Genomic DNA, 20961 nt, shown 5'->3' with positions numbered 1-20961 from the left:
TTGTGGAGCATACTTTGTGTGGCAGAAAATGCATGACACTCACACGATGCCCAAGAATTTTAATATCATGTTTCCAGATTTTTTAAATAAAATCTATTTTTAGCGGGATACTCTTAGGCGAAGTATGTATGATGAAAAAACTCCCCGAAACTACTACTATTCCGGCGATTTTTTTCACCTCGATTTAATATGACTGTAGACTTCGGTAGTTCCGCTTTTCATTAAACGTCGTTAAATAGGTTTCATAAGTTTTCAACTATACACTAACAGCCAGATTCCGTATTTGCTTGATAAACTACACGGTTCGAAAAAGTTTGGACGCATTTGAACTTAAAGACGGAACCGACGTCATATTATAGACAGTGCTTACCAATAAATTTACAGAATTTCCCTAGATTTTGAGAAAAAAACTCTTGACGTGTTTAAGAGACACAAAAATTGCAAAAAAAATTAAATTATTTTCAAACAAAAAAAAAACGCATTAATAGAAATACAATTCGTGAGATGGATTTTATCTTTTGTTGAAAAGTTGGGTAAAATAATGTGAAAAATCCTGTAAAACGGCTTCTTTGCTTCTGCGGTTTTTATTGAGCACATACGTAGCAAAAGCAGTCAGGAAAGTTTTTGTATTACCGAGGCATCACTTTTTTATTGAATAAACTAGGAAATACCCAGCGTGCTCCAATGCACCTTAAAGTATTTTTGTGTTGTTTGATACCCGTATTTTAATATTGCATTTATTTAATAAATTAAATTGAAAAAAAATTTCAAACAGGTGGCAACCCTCCTCAAAATTATTTTCGGCTAAAAACTTTCTCGAACCGCTTCTGTTTGATGCCCATATTGCAATATTAATTTCATCTTGTCAATAAAATTAAATTAAAATTTTCAAACAAGTGACAATTTTGCACAAATATATTTTCGGTTGTAAGTCTTCTTAAACATCTTTCTTTTATCAACCATATTGGAATATTTACTTTATCTTATTAATTTAATTAAATTGCAATTTTCGAACAGGTGGCAACTCTCTACTTTTTACTTTCTATATTTTTAGTTAGTTCGCTAGAAATATATCGGAGAAAACTGCATTCAATTCCATGATACAATTTTATTATAAATATGTTTAGATTTTTTGAACAGTAGATAATCCTGTCAATTTCAAAACTTCTTGTCACCCACTTGCCTAATGTCAGTACCAATAGTAATGAATTAAAATCAAAATAGGATATTTTTCATATTCGAAATGAATACCTGCAATTGCTATCGAAGAAATCAGTTATTATTTTTATAATTTTCTGTGATTTTTTAGCTCATTTCTATCCAACTCATACCGTCTGAGAGATCAAACACGTCCAAATTTTGTTGTTGTTGTTATTTGTAAAGAAATTTTAAAAAGTAACATCTTCCTTCGCATTCTGTATCAGCTTTTGATTTCTGCGATCGAATCCCAGTAATTCATGCTAGATTTCTATTAAGCATTAAATGGCAGAAATTTAACCAAAAAACTTGGTCATTACTTTAAAAAATTGTCATTTAATGCATTTCCACATGACATTTTTTAAATGCCTGCCGTTTTTTGTCATTTCAATGCCTAGTGGAAATTTGTCGTTAGAAAGGGCTGTTTGCAGCTCTCAAGAAATGCCATAAGAAATATTTTGTATTGTTCCTGTGGCTTGAAAAAGTACTTTGCTTTGCTGTACATATTCTTGAAGAAAAATATACGAAAATTTTTATAGAGCTAAAACCTGTAGCCCAATTCTGTATCGGTGATAAACATTTTTTTACTGAAAAATGTAAACTTTTTCATTTATTTTTCCGAAATTAAAACTGTGACAAGAATTTGTTAGTGATACAGAATAGAGCCCCTGATTTAAAAAATGTTGACATAAGGAAATTTCTTTCCATTACTTGTGCGTCATTTGAAATGAATTCTTTGTTTTTCTTAAGAGCCGCAAACAGCCCTTAAATAATAAAAAATTTTCAAATCATTGTATAAAAATGTTGAATTTATCAAGTTCGCAAAATAAGGCTGCAAAATCTATCACTTTGCTATTTTTTTATTTTTAAATTCCATATCCATCACACTATCGCACCGCGCCTCAAACACTTTGCCTACTACATTTGCCCCCAAAACAAAAAGCACTTTACAAACATGCCCCAAATTCTCACTTAGTACTTTCACTGCAACTATAGGGCAATGCCATGCTAAAATGTGTGCGCATTTTTTATTTCCAAAATAAAATGAAAACGCCTAAAAGTATGGCCCCAATTTGCAAGTTTCCCTACACTAGCGCACTACTGTCTATTAAATACACATTAAATGGACGGTGAAGCGGGGGTGTGAGGTGTAAAGCAAGCACTGAAGAGAACTGCAAGAGCAGCATATTCACCCTAAAAACTTTGATGGAATATTGTTCAGCAGCTGCCGGCTTCTGCTGATGTGCACTTATTAATAAAAAATGTTGCATAGTTATTGCGGTCACTCAAATGCAAAGTAAGAGCACGTAACTTGAGTGGCTTACTTAATAGTTCGGCGCCTTTAGAAAATACATAAAATGGAATTTTTCTCTTTTTGAGCTCTATTCATTTTATTTGTAACGCGAAAAGACTGAAAACGAAAAGTTAAAAAAAAGCTTTACAAATTATCAGCACTTAATTTTATCGCGCAACCTAAAGAATGATAAATTTCACATCGGATAGTGGGGCGTACCTTTTTTCAAACATTTTTTAAATTGTTTAAGGTTCTTAAACACACACCGCATTGTATTTGAATCTATCACACACACACACCCGCACACAAACTTGTGGTGACGAGACAAAATAAAATACCATTTCTTTTTAATAATTCAAAGCCTTGCAACTGCTCTGCTGCGCGCATCAGTACATTAAAAGGGGGTGCTCAAGAATACGTTGAATTCTAACCACGCGAAAACTGGAGGAAGAAAAAAGCGAAGCATACTTTTGGGCGCCTAACCTCGCAAAGCATATACCAGCCTTGCTTTAGTGCCACTACAGCGCTTACATTCACAGCTTTTACTGCACATCACATATTTATTATGGTTACGGTGCAAAAATAATTTTATTTTTCAAGTTGTTGCAGAAAAATTAAGAGCCTGCACTTTAGTGTGGATTGTTTCAAAAACGCGTTTCGTTCAATTTATTTTTTAAGTTTATTTTTACTTTTCAAAATGTATTTTAATTTTTATTTATTTTTCGTATTTTTTTATTTATTTATTTCTCGCACACCTTCACGCCAACTCTTCAATTACACACTTCACTTTTAATGCGCTCACATCACTGAATAAATCAAACACTAAGCCAGAGTATTTAATACACCGTTAACAAGCGCTGTTTACCGCTAGCAATGCGCCGTTTTTTTACCGCTTCGCGTTGCCACTTGTTCGCTTGCCGCCGTCGTACTGAATTCTCATCGCTAGCAACTTTCGGTTTTGTTACATACAGTAGTACTTTGCCGAATTCACTTAACAGAATCTTATCTGCCTTCTAACAGTTGAATGTTGAAAGCACATTTTCTTATACTAGCAACAGTTTTGTGGCACGAATGTTAAGGAACGAATTTCAGACGAGAAGCGCAACAGTTGTGTGAATTCATTTACTCTTATAATTGAAAATATTTATGTATGCAGCTCTCATTATTCAAATATGTTAATCTATGTTAAAAATACCAAGGTATTTGCTTTCATAACAGCTTCTAAAAGCAATTTCAAGTGCGAAATTACTTTTTAGCACTTAGGGTATTTAATGCCCTTGAAGTGTATCACTACCTAAGGGTTAATAACAGCTGTGAAATTTGCTAGTGCGCATGTTTCATATGTACATAGTTGTGGATTATATGTGGAATTTATGTTATCTTCGTGTAAAGTTCAAATTTTTAAATTAACGTTTTTATTGAGTATTTATAACAACGGTACTCTTATAGCTATGATGAACCATTGTTACCTTGAGGCAAGCAACTACTAGCTGCAGAAAGTGCTTGTAACGCACTAAACCACTCCCTCATACTTAAAATATTTCCATTTACTAAGAAGCTCGAAATATTTACGTTCCAAAAAAATAAACGGCATTAAAAAATTCTTTTTAAAATTATAAAATTTAAGAATTAAAAGAATAATAAATAAAATAATAAAATACAAAATTCAATAAAAATGATTTTAAAATAAATTTCTACAAATCAAATAATATTAAAAAATATGTTTCTTTTTAAAACAATAAAATCCAAAAAGAAGATTAAATTAAAAAATAGAAATAATAATAAGGAAAATAGTTCCTTAACATTAAATGAAATTAAAAAAATATATAAACTTAAATAATAGCACCTAAAAACTAAAAGAACAAAAAATTTGTTTCTAAGAATTAAATGAAATTTAAACAAATACATTTTTAGCAATTGAAAGAAAATATAATTGAAAAAAGAAATTATAAATAAAATAAAAAAGGAATAAAATAAATTGTTTCTAAAAATTATATGAAATATTTTTTTTAATAAGATAAAAAACTTAAAAAAAAAATTACAGGAAAATATATAGAATAAGTTTCTTAAAATTAAATGATATTAGAAAAATATGTTTTTTATTAATGAAAAATTAAAACTCAATGAAAATTTAATTAAATAATTAAATACTAAATAAAATAAGTTTCTAAAAATTAAAATTATTTTTCTTGCTAAAACAATAAGATTTAAAAATTTTAAGAAAATTAAATTAAAAAAGAAAAAATTGGTATTAAAGTTATTTAAAAAAGGACAAAATTCTAGATTAAATATCTAATTAGTTTCTGAAAATTAAATTAAATTAAAATTCCAACATATACATATTTTATTTGGTAAACAATAATATAACAAAAAAATTAAAAATTATTAAAAGCAAGTATTTTTTAAGCAAAAACCAAACCGACTTCAATTCTCATATAAAATTTAAGATTATCGTTAATTTCTTCATGATCCGATGTTCTGATTTAAACTAAATTAATACGGGACCATATGTGAGGTAACAACTTTCCTTTAAAACAAAAATTATGGTAATCGGTTAACGTGGTGCAAAGTTATGCTGTAACATATATCACCAAAAAAAAAAGTATTCCGACAAATTGATAATCTTTCTCCTTTTTGTAAAGTCGGTTAAAAATAAATTTGTTTACAGAAATTTAGAAAGAACTACGGCTTCTAATTAAATTAAATAAAAAAAAATGTTTTTCTTTTAAGAACAAAAAAATTTAATCAAGAACAAGCAAAGAAGTCTAAGTTCGTGCGGAGCAGAACATTAAATACCCGGCGCGTGTATTAAACATAATTTTTTCAATATTTTTCTTTTTAAAATAATAAATCTACAAACTAAAAGAAAATAAAATTACCAAAAGCGAAAAATAATGTTACAAGTGCTTTCTATCAAAGGAGCTTTTCACGATGAAAGTTGTCAAGGGAGTCTACATTGTAAGGCTTTCGTATCAGTGTATCTTTTTTTAATACAGAAAAATACTAGGAGGTGAGAGCATTAAAATTCCGACTAATGTTTAACCATGGCATAATTAATTATCCACCTCTTTTTAAGCAATACAAAAATGTAGTGCCGGTATCGCACAATCGCTAAATTCGATAGGTTAAAAATAACTAAGCTTAAAAGTATGCAATGCAAGATATTAAGGGTTTGCTTAAAATATTATTCCCCTACTAAGCCTAAGTCTAAATGCATGCAGGAATAAATATGAGCACTTCTCGAACAGTGCATGAAATAATTTCCTTTAGTCTAAAGTGGCTAACATCGTGATCTTAGTTGTGGAGGGGTCCATTGATATGCCTACAAAATAAGTGAATTTAAATTGAACAAAGAAAGTGTGAAACAATTGAAAAAACGAATACTTACATATTTAGATAAGCTTTTACCGTTATAAATGCTTCCGCTATTTCAATAAAAACTTTGCAGCTTACGAATTCCACAAGCTCTTCCACCGCATTTCCGCAAATTTCACAACAAACAAAAATCAGAAGCATTAATCAGCCACTGCGAATGATTGAAGCAATAACAAGGTAGTATAGTACAGTCATCAAAAATGCATCGCTGCACTGAGCGCCGAACCCTGAACCCTGAACGAGTACGCATAATGAAGCGTGCAGCATACTTTGTAGCGCATTGAAATGCAATCGCCGTAAAGCACTCAAATCGCCATTTTCAGTCCGAATTCGATTTTACCACATTATATGCGCATTAAGTGGGATGGCAGGTAATTTAAAGGTAAATGGGATGATTTACAGTGGAAAGATGAAAATTCGTACTTATTTTTTATTTTTATAAAGAAAATTCTTCCACTTCATTGGGAATCCATGTGGCACTCGATCAGTAGTGGGAGTAAGGAAAGGTGAGTAAATCTGCAGCTGTAATTACTATGGCTGCTTATAAATTTAACTCAACTTTCAAGGTGTAATGTGTGGATGCTGAGAAAGGAGTAACTCAGCCCACAAGGCCTACCCAATCTACTACCTTCCACCACCCATTTGACTATTCTTGTAATTCCTTGCATTTCCTAGATTTTTTCAATTACGCTCCAGCACCTGTAAGCCACAATAACGTACAACGGCTAGTGCGTCTACTGATTTTTTTTATTGAATTGTTGCTACAAGTGTAGCAGGTGTACTACGGATTTTATAATATAACAACAACAATACAAACAACAACAAATAATTGCACAAACTTACGCTTCAGCTGCCATTCAATAGTTCTACATCTTCGAGCGAAGGTATTTCGCCCAGAATTTATTTAAAAATACTATACTGAATTCCGTTACGCATACAAAAGCTGGAGCTATTACCTACGTACTCACGCGCATACATACCCAAAAACTCATATATATGCATACGCTCGCATGTGCAGCTAAATTGACTTCAAGTGTTGGCAAATGAAATCACTTCTATTTCAACTCAAACCAATTTCGAGAAAGTGTAAGAGTCTGCAGAAAGAAGTTACAACCCAACAAGCATTTCAGTAAATGTTTTTAAAAATAACTTAAAGTAAGTTTGCTATAATAAGCGTTAAATAAGCATTTTTAATATTAAGCTTATTAAAAGTTTTTTCAAATAAACCTTTAATAAGTTTTGAGAGCGAATGTTTATAAATAACTTAACTTATAAATGAAATGCAAATGCCAACGACATGAAGTAGTAAATTTAAATTTTTTCAATCGTAAGTGACGTGTTTACGTTTTTTAAAATATATTATTAAAAGGAAAAAATTAAATAAAACCAATGCGGTAAAAAAAATCCAATCCAGGACCCGCTGCGCTAATCGGTGGAGCATTCGAGTCTTCAAACGATAAGTTCTTCTTATCCTTTCTTTGTTTGACATTCAATTAAAAAAGTATTTTTTTCAGAAAAGTTCATCAATGAGAATGACGGCGATGAAGCGGAATATATAGCTGCATCGATGTCGTTTTTCCAATTTGCCAATAACCGCTTGTAATTGAAAGCACGCAACAAGATATAATAATTAACTTTTTTATGCTTAATTTTTGTGTGTTATCGTGAATTTGTATGCTAAAATGTCTATTCCCTATTTACATTTTCGCGACTGTAGATGAGTCCGCCGAAAATTCGCATTTCTTTTAGTTTCTAGATGCTAAGCAATCTATGTATGAGTTTTTATTGAAATATCTTTAAATAAAGGGTTATAAAAATGTTTATAAAAAGCTTTTTTTTTTAATTTTTAGTAAGTTTATATTCATACGCTTATAAACAACTTTTTTTGAACCTTTATTATAAGTTTACACTTTTACGCTTATAAAAAGCTTTCTTTTGAACATTTATTAAAAGTTTATATTTCTACGCTTATAACCAATGTTCCTTTTCGATTATATTACGCTTACTTTCAAGCGTTTTATAAACAAAAAATCAACGTTTTGTAAGCTTAATGTTTATAATTGAAAACTTAAAAAAAAACTTTCTGTAAGGTTATTTTGCTTGTTGGGAAGCAAAACAAAAAGTACAAAAAACGAACAAATGTAGTAGTATGGCAAAAAAAAACCTTGTTGCAAACATTGCATTTCTTTAGTTGCATTGCGTGTAACTCCTGCATATGCACCACAACCAGGCATGCAGCACACACAGGCACTTCGAATGCAATCACTTGATCTAGTGTAGCAAAATCCGAACAGCAACAAGTGCAGAGCTCTTTAGTAAATTCATTTGTCCAGCAACTCACTTTAAATTGGGTTAGTAAAGCATAGAATTGGTCTGGATAATTGGATGAGGATAAATGGTGAAGGCTGGAGGTAGGCGTCCAGCGGAGCTGTGTTAACAAGAACTACCAGAGAGGCTATATACATAAGTAAAGGTAAGTTGGTTTACTTTCAGCAGCTGTTATCTTTAGGGTATGTACTCTTTCTCTCTCATTTTTTCATGTTTCACCAGTTGCACGCTTATTGGGCGCAATTGACTAGCTTATTTTCCTATTAATCCGCCGCCTGCTTATGATTGCCAAAGGGCAGTTGGCACCAAAAATGGCCATCACTGGTGACATTTTCGTTGACTAGATTATTTTCTTCTTTTTGTTTGTCCAATTGAATGTCCTATATGAGACATTCTTTTTCATATCGGACACCAAATTTGGTGTTACATTTTCGATTGGCTTCAAATCTTTGTGTGGGTTCTATGTATGAAATAAGCTAACACGTGTTCGAGGAATTTTTTTCGCTTTTTTCTTTGGAGATATAATTTGTCAAAGTTTGCATTTTTTCGTGATTCTGACAAATCATATACTCCTTCAAATCGTTATGTCTTGGATTCTGCAAATATTGTTATAAGGTATTAAACAAGGATTACGATGGTATACTTTTAGATCCAAAATTTACTGGTCTTCACTATGCAAATCAACTTCAAAAAGTTCAACTGTTAATAGCTAAGTTAGTTTTAGGACGATCTTGACCACTTTATATATAGAAATGTTAAGCCCATTTCTTAGCTTAAAAATGACGTTAAGATGAACCCGAGATATAACGCAAATGCAAATAGATTTAATAAAATAAAAAATGTACCTATGTGTTTCTTTTTAAAACAATAAATCTAGAAATTAAAAGGAAATTAAATTAAAAAACAAATAAAACCAGTTTCTAAAAATTAAATTAATTTAAAAAATATTGTTCTTTAAACAAATGAAATGAAATAAAATAAAATAAAATAAAATAAAATAAAATTAAATTAAATTAAATTAAATTAAATTAAATTAAACTAAATTAAATTAAATTAAAATAAATTAAATTAAATTAAATTAAATTAAATAAAATTAAATTAAATTAAATTAAATTAAATTAAATTAAATTAAATTAAAATAAAATAAATTAAAATTAAATTTAATAAAATAAAATAAAATAAAATAAAATAAAATAAAATAAAATAAAATAAAATAAAATAAAATAAAATAAAATAAAATAAAATAAAATAAAATAAATTAATAGAACAAAACAAGTTCTTTAAAGTTTAATTAAATTTTTTAGAACGATTTTTAGTTTTAAAATAATAAAGTCTACAAACTAAAAAAAAAATTTAGTTAAAAAGGAAAAATAATAAATAGTGTGAAGGAAAATATAATAAGGCAATAGGAATAAGGATAATATAATATGCGGAAAAATTAAATAAGTTTCTATAAATTAAATTGAATTAATAAATGTTTTTGTTTTCAAAACAATAAAATTCTAAAATATTAATAAAATTAAATTAAAAAATTAAAACAAAATAATTAAAAAGAGATAATATGCATCAAATAGGTTTCTAAAAATTCACTTAAAGTAAAAAGACATATATTATTTTTAACACTAATCCAAAAATTAAAAGAAATCAAATTAAAACTTAACAAAAAAATTTAATTAATGAAAAGAAAAATTTCCGCCACACGAGGATTCGAATCTCGGATCTCGACTGTAGCGCAAGCAAAAACATATACTCGTACATACATACGTCTCCATTTAGACCATGTCAAGTGATTTCGATCCGAAGAGGTTTACGCCATGAAAGTTGGCAAGAGAGCTTTTTTTGTAAAACTTTCGTGGGTATTTCAATTGTCTTACAAAAGACCTAGAACTAGTATGTAAGCAAGTGCAAGTGACGCAGTGAAAATCATATTCAGGATCGCCATTCATATCAGCAGCTGCATTAAGTACAATAGACAGGATGCCATACGGACCAGCAATCTTCAAATTCCGCAGTTATGTGCCTCGAAACTATTACCCTGAGGTTCTCTCCTATTGAGGGCCCTTAAAAAATGCACGTTCCTGTTGAGTGGCACCAGCAGTGTCGGTACAAGTACCACTCAATTATTTTTAGGCAAGTGGTTTTCAGTTTAAGTCGACTGCCTTAAGCACATACCGACTGGCCGTAATATCTCGTACTTATTATAAAGAACCTCTTGCAATTCCAGCTAACACCTTCACTGTCCTTACCGTTTAGTGATATCATCACTGACTACTTTTCTACACTAAATACTACTGGCTAACTGGAAAATAGTGAGATAAATACATTTACAAACGCCATTCGGGCAGTAACTTGGGCACTTGTGAAAAGAGAGATTACAATTGTTGACAACATACTTACTTCGTGGAACAACACTTGTTTTTCTTGTTGTTGTTGCAGTAGTTGATGTTGATTGTGCTTGTTAGTTGCTAGTTGCCAGTAACTACTTAATATTGAAGGTAATGTTGTAGAAAAGAGGCATAATTGAATTCAACGATAGTGAAACTAGTAATTTGGGAGGAGAGTGTGGAAAAGGATAGTTAAACGAAAAGGGCAGGGCGGGGTGGAGTACGGGGCATGTAAAGGTGAAATAAGTGTGTATAAATGATTGTGAATGCAGCTACCTCTACTCAGTACCAGCAATAACAACAAATACGTTGAGCCGACAACTAAATAGCTATTCAATTCATGAGCCAGCTAACTTGGGTGCATGTGTGTGTGTTCGTGCGCTTATATGGGATTGAATTGCCCAGTTCCGATTTGCAGGTGGCTCTACTTGGCTGCCCGTTTCGCCTTGAATGGTTTACATTTCATTTCCGTTTTCAATTTATTGAAACTTTGTAAGCGTTACGGCAATCACGATTTAGCGCTTGCCAGCAAAGTATGGCCTGACTTTTCTGCGGCTGTTTGCTGTGACGAGGCTGTAGGTGTGCCATTGTAGATGGTCAACTTGCGATAAGCGATTTTACTACACGGGAATTTTGCGCAACTTAACCTTTTTCTCTTGCATATTTTTTAAAGCAACATTTACGATTTCTATTTCCTTTTTATTTTTATATCCTGTTTTCATTTTTAACAATTTTATTTTCCCTTTCTTAGCTTAAGTGTTTATCTGACGATCAGCATTTGCCGACTACCAATTACCATTAGCATTTTTTGATTGCTCTTTTCTTTTGTGTTACTTGCTAGTGGAAATTGAAAAAACAAATAAATAAAAAGAATATACGAGGAAATGAAAATAGTTTTACTACGTCCTCCTAATCTAAGTGCTGTAAAGATTTATTAAAATTGAACTGATTAAAATTGTTAAGCTGCACAATTGAATGCTGAAATGGAGAGTAAATACGTTAGTAAGTTTATTTCGTTGTATATTTAATTATGTTAAGTTATTTAACGTGGATTGATTGTAAGCTTAGATTTCGCCGAAGGAAGCTCATACCTTTCTGAAGTTGTAGCGCTATTCGTATTGAATCCGGCTTTTGCGATAATCTACAAAATAAAAACAGAAAAAAATTCAATTATGTAAAGAAAATACTGTTATATTAACAAAGACAAATTTTAGGTCAATGTGAAATTGTGAAGTTGTTGTGAAGTTTTTTTTGAAAGCTCAGCGAAATATTCTAGGTTTTCGAGGGCTTCGAGGCAATTTTAGTTTAAACTTTATATGTTCCCCTTACTAAATGGTTTGTGTTTCACATTATTTTCTATCCAAAAGTTCAATTAACTCCGAAGTTTTTCGGAAAAACAGTATGCAGCGCCATGCTCATTTTCCAAAATTTTGTTACAGTTTACTCCTTATGCCAATTTTGATTAATATATGTAGCTCCAGCTGAAATATAGCAGTTTTAATTTTTTTCTAAAATTTCGTTATATGGATGGGATCTGGCGTCGTTATTTCCCGATTTCCAGATCAAAATTTTTAAGAGATTGTTATATCGGCTACTGAAATACAAGCATTTTATCATAAGGAGCCGTTGTAACGCCCATGTTTCTAAAAATTTATAAAAAACAATTATTTTATTTTACTTTAAATATTTCTCCGTATGTCAAGTTTCAACAAGTTTGCTTCAAAATCTATTTCTCTCTCCATTCTTAGCATTTTGGTTTATACCTAGAGAATAGGATTAAAACAAACAGCAAGACAAGGATAAGGGCGAAGACAAAGACTGGCACAAAGACGAGGAAAAATACAAAAACAAATACAAATAGGAAGATTAAGATGAAGATGAAGACAAAGACAAATAAATCAGAAAATAAATATACGCGAATATTAAGGCACAGATAAAAATAAAGAAAAGGATGGAGATAGGTGGAGATGAAAATAAAGAGGCTGAGGTAGAGATAAAACTGAAGATTAGGATTTTTTATATCATGATATATGCTTACCCTTACTTCAGCTTTAATTACCTCACTTCACCTCAACTCAGCTTAACTCACCTCATCTCAACTCACCTCACTTCAAAGTCACAGCGTCACACCTCACCACAACTCAACTCATTCCAATTCACCTCAACTCACCTCTCCCCAACTCACCTCACTTCAAATCACCTCATCACACCTCAACTCACCTCCCCTTGCTCACCTAAATTCACCAGAGCTCATCTCACCTCTCTTCAACTCACCTCACCTCAAATCTCCTAACCTCATCTAACTATATCTCAAATCAACTCACCTCAATGACTATTTAATATTGCTTTTTCAATTCAATACCTTGCACATACGTTTAGAATGATACGCAAGAAGGTAAATTGTCAAATTTCTAGTCTTCTTAGAAGCAGAGGATACTGGCTTTAAACAAAGTGTCGAGTCCCATACCGTTTCCTAATGAAAACAACATTTTTTACAACAGTCAGTTTTTTGCTCTCCTGAAAAGTACCCATTTCACATTCGATAGTTTGAGATGGTAGCGACGATAAGCTTTTTAAATACCTCTAATTGTACAACCATCCAGTAGTATTTTACTTATGTTATAATCATTTATTCAAAAATAAGTCTGTCGCTGAACTTTATAAAATTCCTTTATTTTGATGCTAAAATTGTAAAAAAGTATTTTAATGTTTTTTTTTTGTTCATTTTAATGACAGGTGGCAACGATGTACAAAAATATCGCTGATATAAAAGGAATTTTTTAATCCTATTCATTTCAAACCGATATTGTAAAATTGTTTTCTTCACTTTAAAGACTGGTAAAATTTTCCCCTGTGCCAAATTTGTTTTACCAATCGCATGCGAAGAAAATCATGTGCCTGCAGGTATGCTACATAAGTCGCCTATGAAATTCGGTAATTAGAGCACTTCTTAACCAGAATATGAATTACTGAAGTATTTCCTTGACTGGTGCCATTCTTTTTTCGCAATCGCAAGCTTCCAAGCTTTTGAGCACAACCTTAAAATCATAAACTCAAACAACAAGGTAAAATCCAGAAAACTACTCACCACCTTCGTTTTATTTGCCAGATTTTCAGCACCCGCTTCAATGCTTGTTTTTATGTCAGACCCATCCTTGCCAATGTGCTCCGTAACTTTATCTTTCACTTTATTTACGGCATCTGTCACTTCTTTTTCTATTTCCTTTAAGACACCCTTAGCTTCATCTAAAATTCCTTCTTCTTTAGCATCTTCACCAGCTGCATCTCCCTCTACTGGTGGCTCGTCAGCTGCCGCTGACTCATCAGCTGCTGATTCGTCGGCCACAGACTCTGCGGGCTTCTCAGCATTAGCTGCTTCCCCTTCAGCTTCAGCTGTTTCTGCGTTATCTGCTGCATCTCCGCCTACTTCCTCAGCATCTTCGCCCTCTTCCACAGTAGGTTCCTCTTCTATGGCAGGTTCTTCATCTTGCGCAAGTTCTTCTTCTACGGCAGGTTCCTCATCTTCCGCGGGCTGTTCCTCTACCGCAGCTTCTTCTTCTACCGCAGGTTCTTCTTCTGCTGGGGGATCTTCTCCAGTCTCCGTCTGCACTGCTGCGTCCTGAGTTTCAACTTCTTCTTCCTCGCCTCCACCAGCACTAGTTTCTTCTTCGCCTTCAACGGCAGTCGCTTCCCCAACGTCCTCGTCTTCATTCTCAACACTCGCATCAGTTGCAGCCTCCTCCAGCTTAGCACTCTTTTCTACCACTGCATCTTCCAACTTTTCAGGCGACACATCTTCATCTGACCCATCGATTATCTCCGTTACTTCTTCCACCACTTCAGACTCGTCTGCAACATCCTCCACTGCCAATTCGGTTGCAGTGTTCTCTTCAAGCTCATCGGCCGGTGATGCTTCTGTGTCATCTCCACCCTTCTGCTTTTCTGGTGGCACTTCATCTTCTAATCTCGATCCATAATACACGGCCAACACACCAAATTCTCCATCTGCTCCCGCAGCAATTCCATAGGCATCATTTTCCTCTGCATCCGCTTCATCATAATCACTTCCGTCTGCTGCTTCATCCTCGCCTGCGCCGAACACAGCTGGCAATGTAATACGCGCCTTACCCTGCATGTTGACCACAATACGTTTACCCAAACAATCGGTTGCAGTCTCCGCACGACCACCGCTAATCACGTCACAGTACACACCACTCGGCAGACAAGTCTCCACTATAGCTTCATACGTCAACTGTGCATCGTTGTTAAACGCAAAGAATGCTTTGTTACCACGGCAGAAGGCTATGTGATTTGAACCATCTGTTTGGAAATTAATGACACCATCCTCTATTTCATTCAGCGTATTCGCCAGCTCTACCATATGCACGATGGGTGGCCAGCGGTGCTCGCAAACCCAACCGGAGGCGTATTCACAGCGGCCAGTGGACGCATCAAATGTTGGCGAGCGTATGTGCAGTTGTGGTGGCGATACATCGGCAGTGGAAGCAGCTTCATCACCATCTGCTTCAACTTCATTTCCTTCAGCATCTGCATCCGTCTCCTCCTCCTCCACCTCCTCTTCACTTTCCTCCATCGGTGGTCCTTGTTCTGGCTGCTCCGCTGCAAAATAATACGAGCTCATAATCCGTTTAACCCGTCCATACGGATGTGCCAACATGAATGCTGTGGCTATTATGTACTTCCTTGGTTGTTTGTAAGAGAGTAGCCGATTAGCGCCTAAAAGTTTGCGGTCTCGTTGCACATCGTGACTATCAACGAAGACGAGCGCTTGCTGATGTGGCAGAAAGCCCATCGCTGGTCCCCAATTTATTAGCGTACTAAGCGGTGCTTTACCGTTGATTATGTTGGCCAATTCGGCAGCGTACAGATACTCGGTAACTATGCCGTAGCTGGAGTACTCCGTTCTGAAATGAGAGCAGCAATGGGTGGAGATTAAAGGACACATGCAATGCGATTTTGTGCTTGGGGATAAATGAATGCATGCCACATACTTATACATATACTGCGCTATGCGAAAATCTTCATTGAAATTTTACAGCAAATAAAAAAATAAATTCAAGAAGAAGCTTTTACTGAAAAATTGATCTAACTTACTTCGATATAGAATCAATTCCTAAATCTACCACATCTTGATACACGAATGGACGCGCATTCTCGGGAAAGTCGGATTCCTCGCTGTTGAGATATTTAACGTTCTTGAAGAGCAGCTGAAAAAGACAATCGTAATGATAAATAAAAGGTTTTTGGTCATTGAGACGAGCATATATATATGTAATCCAATTTCCAGGAGGTATCAGAGAACTTAACGCTACAATAGTGCACTCGAAACTATGTAGTCAGGGAGTGTCTGACGTCCCTCTCAACCGGCGTCGCAACGTTTTTGTTTTTTTTATCAGACTTATTTGGATTCCGGGCTACAGCTAATGATTTGGCAAGGAAAGGCATCCTTAAATATGGTCACCGGATGGGGAACAGCTGGACGCACCTCTCCCCTTTTGTGGTTCTCTCTTGGACGATTGGCCTCCGTTCAGATTTCCGTGGTATCACAAAGGACAATCTCCTTAAAATCCAAGTGCGCCCCTAATCGGGACTACCACTGTAACCTAAACTAACCTACAATCGTTCATAAAGTTGCGAACAAAACTCCAAACCATCTTTGGGTTGCTTAATCTAAGCACTTAGTATACTTTTTCAAGACCACGGGAAACATGCTTCCCAAAGGGCTTATCGGCTAATAAACAAATTGTTTCTGTTTTTTATAATGTGTCCCCTTTTTATTATAAAATTTTGAAAATGCATACTAAATATTTTTATCAAAACTAAACAAAAAAAATTCAATGAGTTAAAAAAATATGAGCTTCTGAAAAAATATGAGTTAATGAATTTTTGAAAACATTTTTTTGGGAGGAATGTTTAAAAAAAAATAATAAGAAAAACGCTTTCATCAAAATATTCTTCAAAAAATATTTTTTAAACGAGAATTTCGGAAACCAAATATTTTTATCAGAAAATAATTATTTTGTAAGAATTTGTTTAGGAAAAAATTTATTTAGAAAAAAATGTTTTTACCAAAAGCAAAAATAAATATCCAAACAGAAAAAAATGTATAGGGAAGCAAATTTTTATGGATAACATTTCGAAGAAATTGAAGTGTTTTCTTAATTTTTTTTATTTGTTTTCGGAAAACAAACATTTTATAGGAATATGTATTTTTTTTTTAATTTTATGCTCACATCTGCCTTATCATGAGTTTCGCCTGAAACAAAAATCACCCGAAGATCAGAAACTAAAAAAAAAATTTTTTGAGGAAATTGAGTTAAAAAAAAAATTTTACCGACCTTAAGAAACAAAAAGATTATGACTTACGGTCCCGAAAGTGTTAAACAAAAACTCCAAGGCTTCAAGTCTTTTGCATTTTATGTTAAATTTTTGGCTGGGAAAAGATCAGAGTAAGTAGGGAGGTATTTTTCAGCTTAAATCCACCATAACTTTTTTTGAATCATACGGGGACTTTCCTTTCGTCAATGGTGAAGTTCGAATGGCCGTAAGTAAGCCAGAAGCTCCCAAAAGTCTAGAACCCCGCATAATATATCCACTGACGCTATCAATTTCGGGTCTGATGAGAGTCGAATATATTCAGACATTAAATTTTTCGATTGGCGCTCTCATAATCTCCGGAAGTCTACTGTAACCTGCCCAGAAAATTTACTTTTACCGCCCGATAAATATTCTGTGTGTTATCGTTCTTAACGTGCCACCTGATCATAGTTATGCATTAAAATCGTGTACGTAGATTGCACAACACAATCACAGCACTTAACACCTTAAACGCTCACATCACTCGCAGCCTTAATACGAACCACAATTTTAAGGAGTATTCATCACGTCAGAAGGTATCTCTAACAACTGACGGATGGCACCAATACATACAGTGAACAATCCTTGCGGCCGAGACTGCATAATCAGAATTTAAATACCATTCGCTGAGAGACAATCACCGCCTTCATAAATACTTCTGCCTTCATGCGAGTTAAAAAATCTGCTTCTTACTACAGACAAAGAGTTTCTGCTGATTCGAGACTTTTGCGTAACTCTTATTTTCGAAGTGAATGCACCGCTTATTCGAAAATTGTCGAGCCCGGCAAATGATTCATCAAGTCAAAATATATCACTTTTGACAGAAGAGAATCGTGTAAACCGCACTTATCTGAAGAAAATTCTGCACAAGGCCTTGAATTATAATTAAAGCTTCAAGAAATTGGTCATCAACTTTTATATCGGCTTTTTTATGGTAAGGTCTTACGACCATTGATTTTGTAAAATACGCTTTTATACTGATGACTACAGCAACAAACTTAATTGCTGAATTTGTGGCTAATAAGTGAATAACTGCTCAGAGGAGCCAATGTGGTCTGACCGAGTGTCTGCTTCGCCTGATTATACTAACACTCATAAAATTGGCATTTTCAATTCCCAAAATTTAGGCAGCATACCGATCTTTTAGATAACAGGACCGGTAGACTACTCCAAGAGGTTTGATGATGTTAGCTAGTCTCCAGGGTATGCAGAATGTAGAGGGAAAGTTCCATTATATGTATGCCCCCTTTAAAATAAGAATCCTACCATCAACCGCTACCATTACAGAAGATTTAGAGCTACGGCTAAGAACTGTACTAGATACTTATGCTGGACTCTATGAAAAGGCGCAAACGTAAGGTAAAAAATTANCCAATGTGATAAGAAGGGACTCATCGCCGCTTGTAAAATTTGGCAAACGATTTCTCTTTTTGTCATCCATTATCTTCTATATAAATCTTAAAAGTCCACACTTATCACAAAAACCAATTTATTTTTACAATGGCACGTCAAAAATGTAAACAAAACACAGCTGGTTTGCCCATTTATGAGCATTCACAATGGGTTTTTGTGAATTGTTCTACAAAATATTCACAATTATCGAATTAACTGGAGGTCGGCTAATCTGAGCTTGGTGAAAACGAGAATGTCAAATCAAGGTACCTGGAGATTAGCTATCCTCTAGTTAAATGCTAACTTAACTGGAGATGGTGCAAACGGCCCTTAGTCGAGCCTTAGCTTAACTGCCTAAGATTGGCTTAAGCTATTGGTAACTCGTACTATGATTTCTGTTTAAAAGTCACCAATCTCAGCAAAAGGCTGACTTTTAAGTGGAATAACAACCTGACTAAGCTTAGAGTAAAGTTTTGTAGTCCCTTACTCAAGCTGAAAGAAGCCGTGAATGGGGAATGTACAAAAATGATTTCACTGAATACAATACTTGTAAAAAAGTTTAGAAGTGCTAAAAGAAACTGTTGCACTCACTTCTTTACAGAGATTAAGAATCTTGCAACGGCTGCCAGAATCCTCACAGTCCTTGCTAAAATGCGTACCAATGAATAGCTCGGGTGGGACATACACGAACGGTCGTTTCTATTTACTCGCAGCCGAGCTGAATTTTCCTGTCTGCTAACCACTGAGCACAAGTCACATGCACTTTGGTATAAAACTATCTTGCCGAGAGAACTGCAAAGTCGCCAGAGGCCTTTTAAATGAGGATAGAACAACAGAACAAAATGGGCTGTATCTGCCTCCGAGCCATTCAATGGCCCTAGAGCTGAGGAGAGCTTTCCGTCTCATCTTCAAATAGGGGGGAGTCGTTTTCTGCCCTTTCTACTTTTGAAGGTCAGAGTAACCAATATCATGCCGACTATAAGCCTTACATTATTTCTGCTAAAAGATATAGATACCATCGTATATAGGCAGATGAAAGTCTGCTTTTTTTGGAGATCATTTAAGCTATTCACGCTATTCAGAGTTTCAGAAAAATTTTAACGTGCATGGAGATCGAAGATGTGGCAGCTTCTTTTCCATGGAGTATTAGAAGTTTTTTCCCAGCGATTTGGTTTTTATTGAAGTCTTATACAACTAAATATTCCACGCATTTACTATCACCACTCACCTTAATATCAATGGGCCAAATATATTTCGCCGCGTCCACACGAAAACCTGCTACACCCATATCCACCAAGCGATTAAGAAACTCCGTCAAATTACCGCGCACATCCAGCCGATTATGATTCAAGTCAGGCCAGCCATTTAGCGCACAATTACGCACCTCATGAGCATCCATATAATTCAACAACTCACACGGCTTATGGAAATGGCGGCTTGTGAAGTGCACAGTGGGAAAATCGTATGAACTCGCATTGGCCGTCGAACCGGCAAAGCCCTCAAGCAGCCGCTGACCGCTCGCTGTTTCCTCATCATAAGCGCCAGCCATATGGTTGAGCACCACATCGACATAGACGCGTACGCCAGCGTCATTACAAGCGCGTGTCATTTGATGAAACTCCTCCTCGCCGCCAGAACGCGAGGCCATTTGAAAGGAGAGCGGTTGATAGCGTTCCCACCATGCATGTGGCGGCGTAGTTGCAGAGCGCACCAACAAATGCTCTGTGACGGGTGAGACCTACATACATATGAGTGAAGAGCAGCGTGGTATTGCGAAAAAAATATAAAAAAATTTAAAAAACTTGGAATAAAGCGTTCAAAAGCGTCGCATTGTATCGCACCTGCACGCCCGCAAAACCGCGCGGGCCCAAAAACTGCTCACATTCCGCCGCGATGTCAGCGTACTTCCACTCAAAGAGCTGCACTATACCAGAGCGATTTGGCAAGAAATGTGATTGGGTGTGATCGAGTAACGGCTGATCGGGTTGCTCAATTTGTAGCGACTTGTCTATGGCGATAGCAGCGATAGCGATGACAAGGTGCATCACAATGAAGAGCTTCGCCACCAGCTGCGAGCCCATGGCTGACGCGTTAGCACAACGTAAGCGCGCCCTTGTGTGTATGACGCGCAACGCGTAGCGATTTAGGAGCATTGTGTCTACTCACGCCTCTTTACACTACAAAAAATATGTAATTTTATTGCGAACGGAAGTTGTTATGCGTGACGCGTTATACTTAACGCGAATCTCACTTCCGCTTGAGTGACCGCGCTCTATGACTCCACCGACGACACTGACTTTGTGAACTATAAATTTCACGCCGCACGCGCTTGTCGGACGACCATGTCACGGAGTGTCATTTCGTTCACTTGCATTGTCTGATTGTCATCATGGGGCGCACTACTTTAACTACAACCCGTTTTTTATTCCTGTAATCCTGCATTGTTTTTGGAAAACTACATACATGCTATCGAACGCACGCAAATGCAATACATTTAGATTGGTAATCGCTGTGCCATAGCGAATGCCACAACATTTTTTTTCCACGTAATTTCAAAATGTTTGCACTAAATGTATCAAAACATGGCACTCAACGTGCACAAATCGCACTATA

At 34.8% G+C, this 20961-nt stretch overlaps 2 protein-coding genes across 4 annotated transcripts in view; both read right to left on the bottom strand.

The window, feature by feature from the left end:
* The window catches only part of LOC108367169 (uncharacterized), a 252009-nt gene extending 248598 nt beyond the window's left edge, over positions 1-3411 (bottom strand). The window contains exon 1 of one of the 3 annotated variants that reach the window (XM_017622059.1): positions 3357-3411. The gene's annotated coding sequence lies outside the window, so the exon portion shown is untranslated. Of the gene's footprint in view, positions 1-3022 lie in introns of all 3 variants that reach the window. The other 2 variants (XM_017621797.1, XM_017621860.1) reach the window with 2 other exon arrangements.
* Positions 3412-11492: 8081 nt separating this feature from the next.
* On the bottom strand, positions 11493-20501 carry LOC108364082 (uncharacterized). Its single transcript, XM_017617681.1, has 6 exons — positions 20190-20501; positions 19577-20086; positions 15694-15806; positions 13667-15503; positions 11670-11719; positions 11493-11556 (listed from the first exon to the last, which is right to left on the bottom strand). The coding sequence occupies exons 1-6, from the start codon at positions 20499-20501 to the stop codon at positions 11493-11495; spliced, it is 2886 nt and encodes a 961-aa protein (XP_017473170.1).
* Between the last annotated feature and the right edge of the window lie 460 nt (positions 20502-20961).

Source organism: Rhagoletis zephyria, unplaced genomic scaffold (genome assembly GCF_001687245.7).
Source record: "Rhagoletis zephyria isolate East Lansing unplaced genomic scaffold, Rhagoletis_zephyria_1.1 Rzeph_scaffold_00002, whole genome shotgun sequence".
NCBI classification, from domain to species: Eukaryota; Metazoa; Arthropoda; class Insecta; order Diptera; family Tephritidae; genus Rhagoletis; species Rhagoletis zephyria.
Note: the sequence above shows the minus strand (reverse complement) of the source record. Positions and strands in the feature narration are given on the sequence as shown.